This window comes from Ictidomys tridecemlineatus, chromosome 4 (genome assembly GCF_052094955.1).
Source record: "Ictidomys tridecemlineatus isolate mIctTri1 chromosome 4, mIctTri1.hap1, whole genome shotgun sequence".
NCBI classification, from domain to species: Eukaryota; Metazoa; Chordata; class Mammalia; order Rodentia; family Sciuridae; genus Ictidomys; species Ictidomys tridecemlineatus.
This window is the reverse complement of record NC_135480.1, coordinates 205,778,190-205,797,635: the sequence shown is the minus strand read 5'-3', so window position 1 is coordinate 205,797,635 and position 19,446 is coordinate 205,778,190. Positions and strand designations below refer to the sequence as shown.

Sequence of the window (19,446 nt, the reverse complement as noted above, 5' to 3'; positions counted from 1 at the left end):
AACATGCTGTTAACTGAATTGACCAGATCTAAGCACTCCTCCAAAGGAACTCCCAAGTGAGTTGTCTACTCCTTGTGTGTGGCCAGTATTTGCAAGAATGACCTTAAAAGTGATATAAACCTTCTCCTCTCCACCTCTGATCAGGCATCACCTTTTGGTGTGGATGGAGTGTGTAGTTGCTGGTGTTGCAGTATTCACTCGTCAATTTTGTGTGTTTCCTGGCAAGCACTTACTGTGCCCCCTGCATGCTCATTATTGGGCTAAGTGCCAGAGTACAAAATGAATAAGACTTCTCTTCTTTGGGGCCTAAAGGGGACAGTAAATAGAACCCTCTTACTCTTTTCTGAATTCTGAAAGTTGGAAGACAGATAGATGGAAACCAAAGTATCACTGTAGTTTCTGGTACAGCCTTGGCTTTGAAGGGTGCCACTTGCTGAAGAGCCCAGTGAGCTTATTATGTTGAGCCCCCGGAGAGACTGACATTACTCCTGGTCCAGGCCGGCCCATGCCTATCGTATGGAGAACACTGAACCTGTCAGTGAAACCAGCTTGCAGACCAAGAAGCCCCCAACTGACTGCTTCTCTGTCTTGTGGTCCACGTCACTGGCCCTCTCCACCATCTTCACCCCAGATGATAGGTTGGTGATGCCTGCTTCTGCATTCATGTAAACAGAATGGATGTGCATGTACCTTTCTGTGGCTAGCTTCTTTCTCCTCCATGAGATCAGCCAGTCTCAGTGCTGCCCAGGACTCATGTGTGAAGCTGCCTGATCCCCCTTCCTGCCACATGCAGGCCCTTGGACAGTGCTGTGCAGAATGTTCCAGTACTTGTCTTATAGACTGAGGGTCTATAAGGGCAGCCATGGCTATCAGCGAGTAGCTGTGGGAGAGGTGCCTCAATATGTTTTTAGATGTAGATGGACACAATACCTTTATTCTGTTGCTTTTTATGTGGTGCTGAGAATTGAACCTGGTGCCTCACATGTGCTAAGCAAGCAATCTACCATGGAGCCACAACCTCAGCTCGGCCCTCTGTGGGTTTTTAATGCCTGGTTTCCTGATGACAAATGCAGTTGAGCACCTTATGTTTGCTTATCAGCCATTTGGGTGTCAGCTGTTATAAGATATCTCCAATTCTGAATGTATTTTTGATCCTTACCAGTTATGCATATACAAGCAAGATGGTTCTGTCAGATTGGAGCCCTAACCCCAGGCACAGCCTAGCTTCTTCATTGGTAGTAGGGTGCTATGGGGCCAGCGCCCTGTACCTGACCTCTTCTGCAGCTGCCTGGGGCCTTGCTGCTGACTGCACCCAGCCCAGCCTGGCACAGGGCAGCTTGCCAGCCTCTCATTGAACTTTGGGTGCTCATTCTCTTTGACCCAACAGTTCTAGTTCATAGTCGTTCTTGTTGCACAAGAGCACAGAGGCAGGCATGTGGGTGTAAATCAGTACAGTGTTGTCTGGAGAGCCGAGGACAGAGTCAATTCAACTAGGAGACTGAAAGCTGGTGGTATGGTCTACCTCAGCCATTGGGTGTACTCACAGGGGGAATGTTCACAATGGTCATTAAGATGAAAAGATAAACAAAGGCCAGGCACAGTGACCCACACCTGTAATTCCAGCAACTCTGGATGCTGAGGCAAAAGAATTGCAAGTTCAAGACCAGCCTGGGCAAGTTAGGGAGGTCTTGTGACTCAAGAATAAAAAGGGCTGGGGATGTCGTTCGGTGGTAGAGCATTACCTAGCAGGCCTTGGGTTCCATCCTTAGCACCTAAAACATCAACAAAAATTCAGCTCTGCCATATGGGAGTTATGAGGGATTTTCACTTTCTGTTCTATTTTTTCAGCATTTGGATTTTTATGAAATTGTTTTATCTTTGTTGTTGAAAAAGAAAAAAAGGTACAAGTAGCGTTTTCATTAGTACCATCCATGGTGTCAGTAGACTTGATGAACAAAGGGTAATATGAATGGAGTTCCCTGTCAGAGAGCCTTTGGTGTTGCAGAACTTCAAATACTGTTTTGCCTCTGTTTTAACATGAATAGTTCTATACCAAGTAGCGTAGAGAATCTTTTAATGTGGAAATTTTTAAGGAAAAATGAAACACCAGGTTGCTTTTGGCTCTACTTGACTGGACTATTTTTAGCTTTTGCCTTATTCAGAGTTGGCAGAGCCCTGGCACTCTTACCAGATGACAGTCATGGCTGCTGTCTATGAAACGCTCGTGATGTTTCAGGCCCCTTCACTCCCTGCTTTACACACAGGGTCACGTTTAATCCTCAGCTACCACTCGAGGAGGAAGTTGGTCTGCAGTTAAATATCTCTGCTGTAGGTGAGGAGAAGTGAGAGAGAGAGAGGCCCAGGGAAGTGGCCAAGCTCACGTTAAACTAGACTGCCTGGCTCTACAGCCATGTGCTAACTGCAGTGCTCTCAACCCCTCCACCCACCTTCACCCACCCTCACCTTCAGGACTTTGCAGTCCATAAGGTATTAGACAAGTGAACATACTTTTAGGGAATCTAGAAGTCGCATATTACAGTTCTTCCCAATATCCTCAAGTCACTTTTGTACTATAGTGTTGTGACGCACCTGGAGAGTGGGAGATGCCGATTAAGTGGGCCATCTGTAGACCCCTCCCAGGGCTACAGCTCTGAGCCCAGTGTATGTTAGATAAGCAAATAGTATCCGCCCCTGAGTTTCTCAGGTTGACTGCAGTCATTTTGGAATTGCCTCAAAGTGTCATCCACCATGACCTTGACTCTGTGGTCCATTGTGTGGGTGATGTGTAGAGACTTGCCCATCCTGTGATTAAATTAAGCCCTGACAGAAACCCCTGCTAAGTTGGGATCCCAGCTGCTGCTGCAAGTGACATTTAAAAGAGGGTTGAAATGTACATTTGTCAGCAACGGGCAGATGGTGGTTAGGCCTAGCTGAGGGGTGAGTTGAAGATCTAAGAATGAAATATTAGCACCTGGCAGACCACTTTGGAAGAAGGTGGGGTCTTCATGTGGTTTTGTCCTGCTTGGGTTTGTTTATATATATATATTTATTTTAGTTGTAGAGGGACACAATATATTATTTATTTTTTTTTTATGTGGTGCCGAGGATCAACCCAATGCCTTATACATGCAAGGCAAACACTCTACTGCTGAGCTATAGCCCTAGCCCCCTGCTGGGGTTTTGCTGAGACACAAATGTGTGAGCAGGCCTCCTCCCGGCCTCCCCTTTCTCTCTAGGTGGAGGATCTGCAGGCCTTGCCAGTTTTCCAAATACCTGACTGTGGCTGGTAGCTAGGGGCGTGTATGCAGAAATCATTTATGATGTCATGTCAGTGAAGAGGTGATGAGCAGATGAGTCCCCTGGAGCCTCTGGCCTTTTCCAAGCAGCAGTGGGGCTTTCACCACTGACCTTTCAGGTTGCTGTCACACATTTGTAGGTCACAGTAAGATACTCCAGTTTGCCAATTTGAGGCACTTGGCTATGAAGATGAGCTTTTGTTTCCTGTGGCTGGACAAGGCACACGTGAAAACCTGCATATCTGGTGTTGGTAGAGGTGTAGAGCACCTGTGTCTCTTCCCCTGGCTAGGAGGACTATATAGTGGCTTAGCCTCTGTGGGGATCCATCTGACCATGTCTGCAAGGTTAAATATAGCACATGTCCTACAACCCAGTAGTCTTACCAGCAGAGGACTCCAGCACATGTCCAGGAGACACATCTGAGAATGTTCATAGCAGCATTGTTTACAAAAGCTGAATTCTGCAAACAAAACAGTGATGTGCCAGGAGAGCAGAAAAATAAAAGAGGTATTGTGGAATCTGTGGAAAGCACAAGCACCGACATGTCAGTGGAGCTAAACTCAGGCTTCCTGTTAGGGCACACTGCGAGGGTGTGCATCCTCCCTGTATGTCTACAGATGAAACCCTGCACGCAGACACAGACTGTAGCAAGGGTGGTGAGCATGAGTCCTGAGCAGGATGTCGATGCAATGCCTGCCTCCACCTTCAGAGCCTATTTAAATTCTAAGTTAAATATGAGGTCAGTTCCTCAGCCATGGGAACCACCATGGCTTCTGTGTTGCTGAGATATAGACCATTCCATCCTTGTAGAACCTTCTGGAGAATGCATGGGTTTGAATTATCATCTGTATTTTGTATATGTGTATATATGAAATCCTTAGAATTTTTGTTTTGAAATGTAGTTTAATTTAGCCATAAAGAAAAATTAAATCATGTCATTTTCAGGAAAATAGTTGGAACTAGAGACTGTTATGTTAAGTGAAATAAGCCAGACTCACATGGTCAAGGGTCATATGTTCTCTCCCATATATGGAAGCTAGAGAGGAAAAGGGAAAAGAAAGTTGGGGACTGATCTCATGAAAATCAAAGGGAGATCAGTAAAGGGAAAGGACCACAGGATGAGAGGAGGGGAGGGAGGGGGAAGTGTTAGGGAGTGATGTTGGCCAAATTATGCTGTTATATTGTGTATATATTACATATGAATATGTAACAACAAATCCCATCATTATATACAACTATAATGCAGCAATAAAAAAAATGGAAAAAAATTTTTGATTTTGAGTTGGGCACCATAGCACACTCTATAAATCCAGGTACTCAGGAGGCTGAGACAGGAGGATTGCTGTTCAAGGCCAGCCTAGGCAACTTAGCAAGACCCTGTCTCAAAATTAAAAAATAATCAAGGGGCTGGGGATATAGCTCAGAGGTAAAGCGCCTCTGGGTTCAATTCCTAGTACTACCAAAAAAATAAAGATTAAAAAAATAATTTTTTTAATTTTAGTACGAGAAAATCTTTAAAGAGACACATTTACAAAGTGTGTTTTTGTGAGAAGTCAGGTGTGGCTCTATGAGGAGTCAGGGAGCGGTAGGAAAAGGTGGGGAGCTCTGCCCAAGATTCTAGCAGTGTGGGGGCACCTCTTAGCCTCACTTTTTGCCCCAGTGGTTGCTGGGTAGGGCAGGGGCAGGTCAGCATGCACTCCTGTGTGTGTGTCTGCAGCTTTTGGCAGGATCACTCTGACAGCAGTGTTCTTGCAAATGTCACCTGCTGCCCCCTGCCACCTGCTACTGCTGGCCATCATAAGGGTGCTTCTCCAACACCCAGCCACATAGTTTGAAGGACCTTGAAAAGCACCTGATACATGTGCAGCCGACCTGTTATTTCAAGGAGAAGCTGACAGAGAGCCTCCAGTCAAAATCTGGCCTGGTTCTGCCACCCTTGATTTCCAGAGTTGAACAGTGGGTTGTCAGTTATGAAGAATCTCTTTTCTTTTCTCTGCCTGATACATTACATCTTGTATGAGTGCTGGCTTCTTGTGGCCACTGAATACCCTGAGGAGAGATTTGTTGGTGCCTTTGTAGCACTGCCTGTGGTGCCACCGGCTCCCCATTGTGCCCCAAGACAGTCTGCAGCTTGCAAGTGGAGCTGCCCTTGCTTGGTCCCTGAGTCACTATCCAGGCCAGCCTGCCCTTGGCATTGTCCCAAGAGGGAGTTTTGGTGACCTGAATGTTTTCTTGCCTGCCTTGGTCGTGAAGGCAGGGTTGTAAGTCTGGCCAGCTTCACAGCCCCACACCTGCCCCAGGCTCTGACCAGACTGCACATCCTGCCCTGGCATCCCCATTTTGACTGCCTTGCTCTCCCTGCTCTTGAATAGATGAGTGGTTGACCCAACATCCCACCTGGCCTGCGAGCCTACCTGGTGAGGGATGTGCATATCTTTTAGGGAACTTCTAAGGCTGGCGCCTGAAGGGGTAGGATGGAGCAGCAGTAAGATCGGTACTGAAGTTACATCAGAGAGGGAAGTGGATTAATAGGCAAATGGAAGGGGCATTTGTAAGGCTCTCATTTACTCAGGAGAGTGAGCTAAGTGTTCAGTGCTACAGAACAACCTCTAAAGATCGGTAAGCACTGCTGCCTGGTATTGAGCATGCTAAGCACTTGGCTAACTACAGATACTCCTTGACTTACCATGAGTTTAATCCCAGCAAACACATTGCAAGTTACAGCATAAGTGAAGAATGTAGATGCGACACCTAACTCTCAGAGCAGACGAGCCCCGCCTACTGGGACCATGCCTGGGACACTTCCCTTAGCCAGCAGTTGAACAGCAGCATCCAACACACAGCCTACTGCACAATAGAGTGTTGAATATCTTGTGCAATTTATTGAATACCCTTATTCACAAAATGCTGTCCACATGGTTCGCTGTTGAGTGCTAGTCTCTTCTCTCGTGATGGCATAGCCAGCTGGAGACTGTGGCTTGCCGCCTTGCCCAGACTGTACCACACGTTGCAGACCAGAAAAGCATCACAAGTGAAGTAAGTTTCTCCTGCGTGCGTTCACCACAAGCAGAAACTCATTTATACACATAACCTCAGCCATTTCAAGAAGGACAGTTGTTCCAGCCCCACTTTCAGGACAAAACAGCAAAAGAGTTAGAGGAGAAACTTCTACATATTTCAGCCCAAGCAGTCTGTGTGCATGCTGTGTTAACCATCACATGATTTTGACTATAAAGTGGGAATGTCAACTGTGAATGCATTCCACCCTGCTTGAGTGGGAAGTGGAAGGTGGGTACAGAGGGAGATGGGAAATCACACTGTCCCAGTTTGCCTGCCCTAAGTCCCAGGGGTATAGGCTGGTGCCCAGAGCCCCTCCTGACTCGTGAGCCAGTCCAGGCAACCAGCTAGATGCATTGCTTCCTGGGGACCTGTGACTATATCAGGGCCCCAGGAAGGGTTTCCCGCAGCTCTCGCCAGCATCCACTGTCCTGGCTCTGCCCTCTTCTACTTGCTCCAAGCTCCTGGGTAACTTGCACAGGGCAGATAGTTTAACTGATCCTGCTTGGCCACCTGAAAGCTCTATGACAAAAAGGAATTGGACTTTGGCCTTATTAAGTCACGTGAAACAGTAGTGGCTACAATTGCAGCTCCACGGTGCAAAGTGCCCCGTCATCGATCTCTACATGCGTTCATGTGTGCACACTATTTGGAGGAGGTTTTTTTGCCCCTGCCCCGGAAAATTTGATGGAATGCCTTTTATTTTTAAAACTGTAGATTCTTACTTTTCCATGCATAGGATGATGTTTTGTGGACTTTCTTGTACAAAGAACCTCTCTCTCTGCTTTTATCAAAAGAAGCAGTCTCTTTTCTGGGGCATGTTCTGGTAGATTGACTTGCCCATTTGTCATTTAGCATCTTTCCTGTGGTCAGGAACAGTGTCAGCACTGGGAAAACAGGCATGTCCTGCTGCCCTCAGGACACTCGCATTCTTGTGAGGAGACAAATACATAAATAAGTCAATTAATAAGATGGTTTCAGACCCTCAAAGATTGTGGTAAAGGGTGAGAAGGAGGGAGAATGCCCAGCTCCACTGAGATACAGTTCATCTCTCATGCAATTCACTCATTTTAAATGTACACTTGAACATCCTTTTAATAATTCTCTGGGTTGTGCAACCAGCATCAGGTTCTAATTTTAGGAGATGTTTGTCCCACCAGAAGAATCCCCAAACCAATCAGCTGTCACGCTCCCTCCTACCCTCCCCCCACAGTCTTACACAACCACCATTCTACTTTCTGTCTCTATAGATCTACTATCCTGGACATTTCAGATAGAAGAAATCATACAATATGTGGTCTTTTGTGACTGGCATCCATCACTTAGCATAATGTCTTTAAGATTCATCCATGTTGTGGCATGAGTCAGTGCTTCATTTCCTTCTTATTACTGAATAATATTCCATTATATATAAATTTTCACTTCTCCTGGGCATATGCTTAGGAGTAGAATTGCTGGGTCAGCGGGGTGCAGTGGCACATACCTGTGATCCCATTGGCTCAGGAGGCTGAAGCAGGAAGATCACGAGTTCAAAGCCAACCTCAGCAACTTGTTGAGGCCCTAAGCAACTCAGTGGGACCCTGCCTCTAAATAAACTATTAAAAAGGGCTGGGGTTATGGCTCAGTGGTTGAGTACTCCTATGTTCAATTCCTGGTGCAAAAAAAAAAAAAAAAAGAATTGCTGGGTATTATGTGAGGAGCTTTCAGGTGACCCCAAAGCAGCTGCACCATCTTACACACCCACCAACAATGTCTGGGGCTTCCGGTTTCTCCAGTCCTCACCAATGCTTGGCATTGTCTTGTCTTTTTTATTATACCTGGTGTGAGGTGGTAACTTACTGTGGTTTTACAACTTACATTTCCCTAAGGAACTGTGATGCACAGTTCAGATGAGCACATCTTCCCATGTGCTCATTGCCCAGTTGTGCATCTTCTTTGGAAAAATGCCCATTTCAAGTTCTTTGTTCATTTTATGGGTTATCTCTCTATTGTTGGGTTGTAAGAATTCTTTCAGTTTCTCTCTCTCTCTCTCTCTCTCTCTCTCTCTCTCTCTCTCCTTTTTTAAAAAATATTTTATTGTAGATAGACACAATACCTTTATTTTATTTATTGATTTTATGTGGTGCTGAGGATCAAACCCAGTGCCTTGCACGTGCTGGGCAAGTGCTCTACCTCCAAGCCACCAGCCTGTACTCTTTTTTCTTTGCTTTGCTGGGAATTAAATGCAGGGCTTCATGCATGCCAGGCAAACATTCTACCACTGAGCTATATTCCCACTTCTTCCTGTTTCTGTATACAATCCCTTATCAGATGTATGATTTGCAGATATTTTCTCCCATCCTGCAGGTCATCATCCCACTCTCTTGATGGGACCATTGCAACAATAAGTTTTTTATTTTATTGAAGTCCACTTATCTGTTTTTACTTTTGTTGCTTGTGCTTTTGGCATTGTATCTAAGAATACATAGTCAAATAAAAGGTCACAGAAACTCCAGTGTTTTCTTCTAAGAGTTTTATGGTTCCAAGTCTTGGGTTAGGCCTTGCATTCATTCACTTGCTCATTTTTACAAATGGTGTGATGCAGGGGCCCAGATTTCGTCTTTGGCATGTGACATTCCATCATCCCAGCACCATTTGTTGAAGAGACTGTTCTTTCCTCTACCGAGTGATCTTGGCTTCCTGGTTGAAAAGCAATTAGTTGGCTTCATGCAAGTTTCTTTCTGGATCCTCAGTTCTAGTCCACTGATCCACATATCTGTCTTCATTGATTCCATATTGTCTTCATTAGCATGGCTTTCTAACAATTTTAAAATTGAGAAGTATGAGTCTTCCAGCTTGGTTCTTCTCCAGGACTACTTTGACTATTCTGGATGTTTATATTTCTTTTTTTTTTATATTTATTTTTTAGTTTTCGGTGGACACAACATCTTTGTATGTGGTGCTGAGGATCGAACCCGGGCCACACGCATGCCAGGCGAGCGCGCTACCGCTTGACCCACATCCCCAGCCCGATTGTTTATATTTCCATACTGGTTTTAGGATGAGCATTTCAATTCCTACAGAAGAGCCAACTGGGGTTCTCATAGGGCCCATAAGCTGTCATTCAGGGAGTATTAATCTCCTGACAACCGTGAGCCTGGATCCATGGAAGAAGACACCCTTCCATTCACTTAGATTGTCATTGATTTTTATTTCAGCAATATTTTGTAGTTTTCAGTGTATAAGTCTTGCATTTATTTGGTCAAATCTATGCCTGAGTATTTTATTCTTTTTGAAGATAATATAGATGAAATATTATAAGATGTTATTTATGTTCATAAATATTATATTATTCATAATGATATAAATAAATTATAAAATAATGAATACATTATATTTATATATTATAAATATTATATTATATTTATGAATATAAATATTATAATATCATCAACTGATATTTGATGATATAAACGCGAGCTTTTAAATTTTCATTTTGGAATGTTCATCGCTCTTGTAAATAAATACAGTTTTGGCTTTTGTGTATTGATCTTGGATCCTGTGACTTTACTGGGTTTATGGGTAGTAATAGTTGTTTTGTTTGTTCACAGTGCTGGGATGGACCCAGGGCCTCAGACATGCTAGGCAAGTACTCTACCGCTGTGCTGCCCCCACAGCTCAGTACAGTTTTCTAGGGGATTGCTTGAGGGCTTCCATACACACAGTCATGTCGTCTACAAACAGTTTTGCATATCCCCTTCCAATCTAGATGCCTTTTATATTCTTTTCCTGCCTAATTTCCTGCAATACTCTGCAGTGCAGTGTCAGGTCAGAATGGTGAAAGCAGACATGCTAGTCTCATCTGGATCTTAGATGGGGGAGATCATCCAGCCTTTTGCCATGGCCCAGAAGGGTTTGAGTACTTTGTTTCCAGTTCAGTCTCCACTATCAGATCTGGGGCTGGCCCTTGTGGATTGAGGCAGTTCCCCACACCAAAGGATGAAGAGTTGTCTTGGAAGGTCCTCCCTGCTAGCTCTTACACCCTGCGCTTGTGATTCTGCCTGTGTTCCTTTTTCCTAGCTAGTTCCTTTGGACGTGGGTTACATCATGAAACAGACTGAAAAGGACACTTAGACATATTTGTAAACCCTTTCTCCATACCCATTTTGACTGCTTTTGGTGTCCCCAATTCTGAACAACCTAACCTAGATGGAAATTGCAAAAATTGAAATGTGAGTAGAGCAGAGATTTTTGTTTTCTTTTTTGTGGTACTGACAATGGAACCCAGGGCCTTCCTCATACTAGGCTAGTGCTCTGCCTCTGAACTACCTCAGCCCCAGAGATGACTCAGTGGGTGCAATTTCCTTTCCTTTGAATCCCTGGTCAGAGAGAGAGTGCAGTGTGGACACTGCTCTTTCCCCAGCAGCTCAGCAGACACAGACTCCTGGCCTCCACCCTCTAACGGTCAGTCCCTCTGTGTTCTCAGACTCTCAGCGCTCTCATCTCTCCTCCTTCACCATGAAGCTGATGGACAAATTCCACTCGCCCAAAATCAAGAGAACACCATCAAAGAAGGGAAAGCCTGCCGAGGTGTCTGTGAAGATTCCAGAGAAGCCTGTGAACAAAGTAAGCTGCCTCTCCAGGTGTCAGTGCTGCCCTCCCCTGCAGCCCGCAGTGGGAATTGCGCTCTTTGTAGGTGTGCTCCCTGGGTCTCCTTTAGATAGTGCCATGTCAGTCAGCTAGTTGGCTAGGACAGTCTTCCCTTCCGAGCTGTGTCTTCCTTGGGCACTGCTCACACCCCAGATGCTGCCTCCTGCCAGAGGTCCTCACATTGTCCTGGGCACAGTCATACACGGGAAGTTTGTAATGTCCAGAATGCCCATCATTCGGCTTTAGGGCTCTGAAACATGCAAACCCCTGGGACCCAACCAGAGATGTCCTCAGGTATTAGTAACCTCAGCAGGGCCAGCCAGCCAGGATGTTGAGCCACTGTTGCTTTTCACCAGCCCCCCTTCAGCCTGCCACGGCCATTTTAAGCTCTGTAGGAATCCAGGTTTCCTCTCTTCCAGGAGGCAAGAGACAGATTTCTACCAGAGGGCTACCCTATCCCCTTGGATCTGGAGCAGCAGGCAGTAGAATTTATGTCCACCAGTGCTGTGGCTTCCAGGTCTCAGAGGCAGAAGGTCAGTGTGACGTTAAGAACAATTGGTTTTGCCTTGCCTTCTACTGCAGAATCCTGGCCCATGGTTTGGGGATACGAAAACTTCTATTGCAGTATCATTGTTTCTGACTGGGTGACAACTGGGCTGAAGTGTACAGAAGAATTCACAGGGCCTTGGATAAAGAGAATGTTTATTCAAGCTCTCTTGGTTTGTGGAGAGAATTCAATACCCTACAGAAGTTTGGGGTCCTCTCCAGGGTTGGCGTGGGTGTGCTGCTTGGGCCCAGCAGGTTCAGGGATGGGTGGGTGAGCCTCTCCTCTGGAAAGCAGCTGTACTTTCCTTCAATTGCTGAGATGAGGTGAGTCGTTGCGCAGGGAGGCTTGGAAAGCTCAAGAAACCTGGACACTGTCCTAGCCATCCGCAAGGCTGGGGTCGGGGGGAAGGGCCCAGTGCTCTGGGGCCAGGACTTTGCTGCCAACAGTGCAGGGTCCTTTTCCTGGCCCATGCTCACTGCTTGACAGATGTTTTCTTCTTTAATCTTCACAGTGGCCCTAACAGGTAAAAAATCTGTTTTGCCGTAAAGGAAACTGGGTCTGTAGAGATAAGAAGCATTTAGCCAGTCACCCAGCAAGATTTGGGCACAGGCCATCCTCTGTCAGAGCCTGACTTACCTGATACTACATTTCTTTTTTTTTTAAAGAAAGGAAGCCAGAGTGTTTGTTTGTTTTTTAATGTCTCACACACCTAAATATTGATCCTGATGTATTACTATGCTTAAAAAATAAAATTAATCATGTAAAATAAAAGCAAACTTCATAGACAAATTGATCCTTAATCCTCTAGTGATTATTCAGAGGGAACCTATCATGGTGTCACAGCCACCAATTAAGCACAGTTGACAAATATTATCCCATTGTTTAAGCATAAAATTCTTGAATTTTACGATTCATCTACTTTTGGTTTTCCTGTTGGCCAGCAAAATATCTTAAAAGCCTAGTTAGGAATAGAGAAAATAAGGTCTTTAAATTCAAAAGTCTTTTGTTGGATAATATTTTTTTCTGCCCAGTGTGTTAACTACAGGAGCCTGTGACACAAGGGCAGTCTTGCCCATGCCAGAGATCTGAATTCCAGGAGGAAGCAGACTGGGAGGGCATGGCTTGGACTGTGCTTGAGCTAGTTTTGTTTTGTGTTGACCTCCAAGGAGAGTGAGCTGCCACCCGATGCTAGTCCAGGCAGAGCAGAGCAAAGCAAAATGGTTTACCAACAGCTTTGCCCTGCTGCTGAACTCAGCAAATTTCAGCCTTTCGATTCTTGAATTTCCCCTCTTTATTCTTTATCCCAGGAGAGGTCATAGAGGAAAATGTGATATGGAAGCACCCCTCGCATAGTGTGGCTCCTCCAAACCCCTGGGGATGTTTGGCAGTATCTAGGGACATTCATTTCTAATTGTCAGCACAGGAGGGTGAAGCAGGCGCTACTGGGCACCTCGTTGGGGGTGGTAGGGGCTGCTAGACCTCCCACAGTACACATACAAAGCATGGAACCACATTGGTAGTGCCAGACTGCAGATGTGACCTTCTGCTAGGACAACTATTGGCCTGATCCACCTGCCTGCAATAAACGAGGGCATACCTGCTGTTTAGTGGGGCAGCTCTGCAGGCAGAACGACAGCTGCAGGGGTCTGCCACCTATCAGAGACCGCTATAGAGACTCTCTGCTAGCTTGTCTGCCATTCATTGGTTCCCTTGCCACTTGGATAATGTAGTGCACACCCATTCTCCCCTATCCTGGCTGTGTGCCTGCTCTCCCAGTTAGGGGGTTGTACAGATTCAGGTTTGGGCACCTACAGAGGCTTCCCTTTGCCCCAGCCCTGTCCTGGGTGGCTTGGCACATGCTGTTTCCCGTTCTCCTCACTGTAATCATGTGGAAAAGGCTTTTATTATACCCAGTGTATGGACAGAGTCGATATTGGCCCAGCTTTTCTTAATCAAAGCCTGTTTTCTACCATATTCTGTTGTCTTCTCAGACTCATTTCATTTAGATACATTAATTGTCTCATATCTGTAGCTAAATTTATAAACTCTTTTTACAACCTTTTAACAAGCTTAGTAGTAAGCTATGGAGCATTATAAAGTAGTACAGAAAATTTAGCCAAATACTCAATTCAAAGTTGACAGTCCTGTGTGATCATAATTACTATGTCCAGAAATAGTCCAGAAGGGATGAGTTTTCCAACCTGGGGGCCATTTGGACAGTGCTGATCCTGGCACTCTTGAGTAGACTCCTGCAGAGGTTTCCTCTCAGCTGTCACAATCCTATAAGAAACATAAGCAGGGAGATGTCAGTACCCAAGGGCCTGGCAGTGGGCACTACTGTTCTGTGCTTGCTATAACTGGCCCAGCAAAAAAAAAAAAAAAAAAAAAGGAAAGCAGTGTTGCGCTGTCTGTGAATAGTTCCACAGTGCTGGTTTTTCAAAGTGCTAATTTGAACTTGCTTTCCCCCAGCCCCAGCTTAGCTCAGATTTGTGTAGTTCCTTGTCCTGTAGTGCTGGAAATGAGACTGGGTTTCTGGGGAGCAGAGATCAAGGCTGCAGGTGGAATGAGGGTGTGGAGTGCAGGTTAGGTGTCACTGCTGCTCTGCTGTCAAGGGAGGGCGTGAAGAACAGGCCAGTTTTCCTCCTCTTTTCCACAGCTGTCCTTCTTAGCAGCCCACTGCAGCCAGGCACAGCCTTGGGTCCAGTTGACACCACCCTCCACCCAGCAGGAAAGCAATTTCAGTTTCTGTCCATCTGGGCCTTGTTTTTTCATTTAGGAAATGAGAGCTTTGGAGCGAGGGATTGCTAATGCATTTCTTTACTTATTCCAAGGTACTTTGATCAGTCTTTTTTTTTTAATATTTTTTTTGGAAGTAGTTGGACACAATACCTTTATTTTGTTTATTTATTTTTGTGTGGTGCTGAGGATCGAACCCAGGGCCTTGCATGTGCTAGACGAGTGCTCTACTGCAGAGCCACAATCCCAGCCCCTTGATCAGTCTTTTTTCCCCTCTCAGCCTCCCCAGGCTCTGGAATCAAACAGGCCAAGTTGTCACTACTGGTGTCTGACTGTGGGCATGTTGTTTGACCTCCCCACTGGCCACCAAGCCCTGCTTCCTCACCTGTGGAATAATAGTGTTTGCTCCATGGGGTGGTTGTAGCCTTCATGAAATGGTTCACCCTGTCCTGCAGATGGCCTGTGGTACCCAGTGAGTGGTGGCTATAATCCAGACCTTTTTCTTCCTTTTTAGATTTTTGCATCCTTTGTCCAGCTTTGCTTTATTATTGGCAGATATAAAATCTCTGGTGCTGGTATTGTGTCTGTGAAGTGCTAGAAATTATTTCTATCCATGTCCTCATTCATCCCCCACCCCCATTGGTCTCTGCAGTCACACAGGGCAGATATGTGCTACCTGCTTTGCAGACAGGGAGCCCAGAATCTAGGGCTTCCCAAAAGCTATGGTGGGCCTTGGATCTAGGCCCTCCCAGGACAGGCTTGTGGGGACCAAGAGCAGCAACTGTTTCCTCAGGGCAGCAAGGGTGTGCAGGTGGGTGCATCCGCCATACCAAGAGTATGAGGCTGGGCAACATTAGCAAAGTCACAGTTAACAAGTCCCCAGGTCCAGCTAGTGCTGGGAGCGGGTATGTCACTGTACACTCTGCTCCACCACCGAAAGGCTGGGAAGGCTCTAGGTTTAGCCATGGATTCTGGGAACAACCTTTGCTGGAGGCTAAAGAGTGTGTCACTCACTTTCCTAAGAGCCCAGGCCGCCAGCTCTTACATGGCTGATGAGTCCTCTCTGTAGTGACAGAGAAGGTTTCTTTTCTGCTCTGAAGTGCCTGCCAATGTCTTTCTCCCTTACATACCCAGTGACACACATTTTCTAAAAATATGTCCTGTTCCTCACTAAGTTTCATCATTGCTGGCTTCTAGCATTTTCTGATGTGCCAAGATGGTAGTGTTTGTCCTAGTCCTCCTCTTGCGGGACAAGCCATGGCTTTGGTTCGTGTTTGCTGTCTGCAAGCACAGTGAGGACTGGCTTCTCAGGCTCCTCCAGGCTATGGGTAGGTGATGGTGAAGCCGAGAGCGCTTGCCCAGAGGTAGAAAGACCAGTGCCTAGAGACAGTGAGCAGACAGACCTGTTAGGAGTCAAAGGGGGAAAGAAGGTGAGGGAGACGGGTGCCCAGTAATCACAGAGAAGAGGGCACTCCGTGCTGGAGGTGTTTCCTGGTCTCAAGAACACCTTGGGGAGGTAACCCACAGAGGGGAGTCACTTGGGTCTTTGGGAGGAGACTGACTGAAGAACCTGTTTACTCACTGATCCCATTCACTTATAGATTTTTCTTTGAGATTCCTATGAAATAATTCCTCTATTGAACTTTTTAAAGTTTAAAGGGACATTCCCTCTCATTTTAGAAGAAAAGAACTAGGATTCAAAATCATAAATCATTTTTATAATATTGTGTCATGTACTTGTATATTTATAAACTACTGTCTGTACCAGTGTCTTCTAGAAGTTTCTTCTTGCCCTCGAGCGCTTTTTTTAATGTATATTTTATTTTTTTAGTTGTAGATAGACACAGTACCTTTATTATTTATTTTTATGTGGTGCTGAAGATTGAACCCAGTGCCTCATGGTGCTAGGCAAGCGCTGTACCACTGAGCCCCAGCCCCCTAGGTTGCTTTTATTAGCATTCTCTAGTCCTCTTCCACTCATGGCCCTGCCCCTTGGGTACATTACTCAGTTCTCCCACCTGCCATCTGGGGTCTGGACAATACACGGTCATTCCACGGGGAGATTGAAAGAAAGGAACGGAAGGGGGTGTGGCCACATCCAAGGAGAAGGATGGTGTGGTTGGCTTGAGTTCTGGAACATGTAGCGCCCTCACAGGCAGCTTTCCTCAGGAACAGGTCCTGGATGCTGTCAGCAGCCACTGCACAAGTAGCAGCTGAACTGCTGCCATCTCTCCAGCAATCTCAGCTTTCACGCCAGAGTTTCCCACCCTTCCAGCCCTGGGTTGCCAGGTACTGTGGGGGTGGCATGACATTGTGTTGAGAGGAGGTTGAACAGTGTGGGAGATGGGTTGAAAACCCTTGGGTCTTTGGAAGAAAAACCTGGGATCTCCAAGTTGGTTTATAGGACAGGTGTGCCATGGGACTGGGCTATTGCAAGATAGCAGCAAGTCAGCACATGCTGCACTTCCTGAGATTAGAGGTGGTTCTCAGTGTAGCTGCGTAGGACATGGAAGAGAATGGTTTGGGGACCTCAGGTGTGGGGAGAGAATTCAGGAATTTCTCAGCTTTCTTAGTCCAAACCCCTTCTTCCTTCAGGTCTGGCCTATGTCTGCTGATCACAAGCCACGGAAAAATAATCTGACTTAGTTTCTACAGCCAGAATGTTTTCTGTTCTCAGCAGTCTCAAGCTGGTTTGCAGGAACTTTTATTCATTTATTTTTCAAACAGCTCCCTTAAAGCTCGCTCCTCCTGCTTATGCTTTATGTTTCCTTTCAGAACCTGAGCTGGCTGGAGGAGAAGGAGAAGGAAGTCGTCAGTGCCTTGCGCTACTTTAAGACCATTGTGGACAAAATGGCTGTGGACAAGAAGGTGCTGGAGATGCTCCCGGGCTCTGCCAGCAAGGTGCTGGAGGCCGTCTTACCTCTGGTGCAGACTGACCCTCGTATCCAGCACAGGTGAGTTGCTCCCAAGTCCTTGGCTGTGTCACCAGTGAGGGTGCAGAGGCATCTTGGTTTGGGGTCCTCAAAACACAGGTTTCTAGGAATAGAAAAGGATCCTTTCCCCTCTCTCCCAGCTGATCTTGGGCTGTTCTGGCAACAGATCCTTGCTCCTCCTGGGGCCTTGACACTAAGGCAGGTTACTGCCAAACCAGGGGACATTATCTAAGTACCCTCAGTCTCCCTACACTTTTAACCACCTTTTATTAGGACCTTCAGTCCCGAGAGTCTTCAGTTGCTTGAATGATCAAGGAAAGAGAGAAGAACCAGCCTCAGGGCTAGAGTAGGAGAACCCTTGTCTGGGGCGGGGCAGACCAGGGCCTCCTAAGCAGCCTGTGGACTAGGTGGGGGGGACTGGGGGCTGGGTGGCCTTGTTGAGTTCAGGGGCTTATACTGCTGGAGTGCATTTCTTCTTAAAGGTCAGCAGGCGGTTGGCCCCATATTGATTGCTAAGTATAAAAAGAAGGGCCATATTAAATGTAATCTCAAATGAAAGCCTAGCAGGAACTTTTTCTTCCAAGGCTGGCCCATTATTTGTTTTTTTATCCATGGTACCTGTTCAAGGTGAATGCATCTCTGTTTCAGTTTCTCCAGATGGCTCAGTAGTTATTGGCCCCCAGGAGGCTGAGGTTTTATGAATGACTTTCAGAACTTGGCAACAAAATTCAGTTCCCTTCTTGTGGAAGATAAAGTCAATAGTGTCTATTTTCAGGGAACTCTCTGCCCTGAGCTTCCCACGGGCATTTCTGCTGATCGCTAGAGATCATAACCTTTAGGCTAGACGCTCCTTGCTGCTGGGTGGTGTGGCTTAGCTGTCTGTGCCATGAATCCTATGGTTAATCCTTGCCCAGCTCCCAGGAGGGCTCGGTCTGTTCTTTGAGAGAGTCTGACCTTAGGCTGTAGTTAGATGCATGATGACTCCCTTTTAAATGCCCTTAAATATCTGTTTTCATGTAATGGTCCCTGCCAGGGAAGAGTTAAAACCTAGTTGGAAATCCTTCTCAGATAACAAAGGAGCTGATTTGTGGTATCAAGTTAGAAGCTCTGTTGGGACTTGAAGAAGGGAGAGTTTGGAGAGAGCTAGAGTTAGTCTGACCAGACTTCTCAGAGGAGGAACTGCGCAGACCTGGGAGAGGCCAGAGTTGACTAGAAGTGAAGAGACAAAGGGTAGCAATGGACCTGAGGCCAGTGGGCAGGGGAGAGGGTGGTGGCAAGAGAGGATGCATCACCTCTCTCGCCACCTTCTAGTGCTAGTCAGCCTCTGGGAAAATCCTTGCTAGAGTCACCTTAGCTAAATCCTGTAGCTAATTGTTATAGTGTGTTGCCAGCTCTTTCAGTGCCTGCAGGGGACCTTCAGCAACTGATGCTGGTTGATATTAAGTATTAAACACTAGTGTCCTCATACTACCTCATCATCCCTAGAAGCTCAGCTGTGCCATGCTTTGGTGGAGCCACAGGGTGGAAGGCAGCAGGCTTTGCTAGAGGTCCCCCTTTTTTTTTTTTTATTGTTGGTTGTTCAAAACATTACATAGTTCTTGATGTATCATATTTCACATTTTGATTCAAGTGGGTTATGAACTCCCATTTTACCCCGTATACAGCTTGCAGAATCACATCAGTTACACTTCCATTGATTTACATATTGATATACTCATGTCTGTTATATTCTGCTGCCTTTCCTATCCTCTACTATCCCCCCTCCCCTCCCCTCCCCTCCCCTCTTCTCTCTCTACCCCCACTACTGTAATTCATTCCTCCTCCTTGTATTATTTTTCCCTTTCCCCTCACTTCCTCTTGTATGTAATTTTGTATAACCCTGAGGGTCTCCTTCCATTTCCATGCAATTTCCCTTCTCTCTCCCTTACCCTCCCACCTCTCCTCCTTGTTTAATGTTGGTCTTCTTCTCGTGCTCTTCTTCCCTAGTCTGTTCTTAGTTACTCTCCTTATATCAAAGAAGACATTTGGCATTTGTTTTTTAGGGCTTGGCTAGCTTCGCTTAGCATAATCTGCTCTAATGCCATCCATTTCCCACCAAATTCCATGATTTTGTCATTTTTTAATGCAGAGTAATACTCCATTGTGTATAAATGCCACATTTTTTTTATCCATTCGTCTATTGAAGGGCATCTAGGTTGGTTCCACAGTCTTGCTATTGTGAATTGTGCTGCTATGAACATCGATGTA

At 46.0% G+C, this 19,446-nt stretch overlaps 1 protein-coding gene across 9 annotated transcripts in view; it reads left to right on the top strand.

The window, feature by feature from the left end:
- Positions 1–19,446, top strand: part of Rapgef1 (Rap guanine nucleotide exchange factor 1) — a 128,996-nt gene that overhangs the window by 55,497 nt on the left and 54,053 nt on the right. For 6 of the 9 annotated variants that reach the window (XM_078048489.1, XM_021723650.3, XM_013356695.4 and 3 more), the window contains exons 2-4: positions 10,820–10,959; positions 11,403–11,516; positions 17,042–17,220. In XM_078048489.1, the coding sequence (XP_077904615.1) occupies positions 10,820–10,959; positions 11,403–11,516; positions 17,042–17,220 (433 nt within the window). The remainder of the gene's footprint in view (positions 1–10,819; positions 10,960–11,402; positions 11,517–17,041; positions 17,221–19,446) is intronic. The other 3 variants (XM_005321099.5, XM_013356697.4, XM_040286514.2) reach the window with 1 other exon arrangement.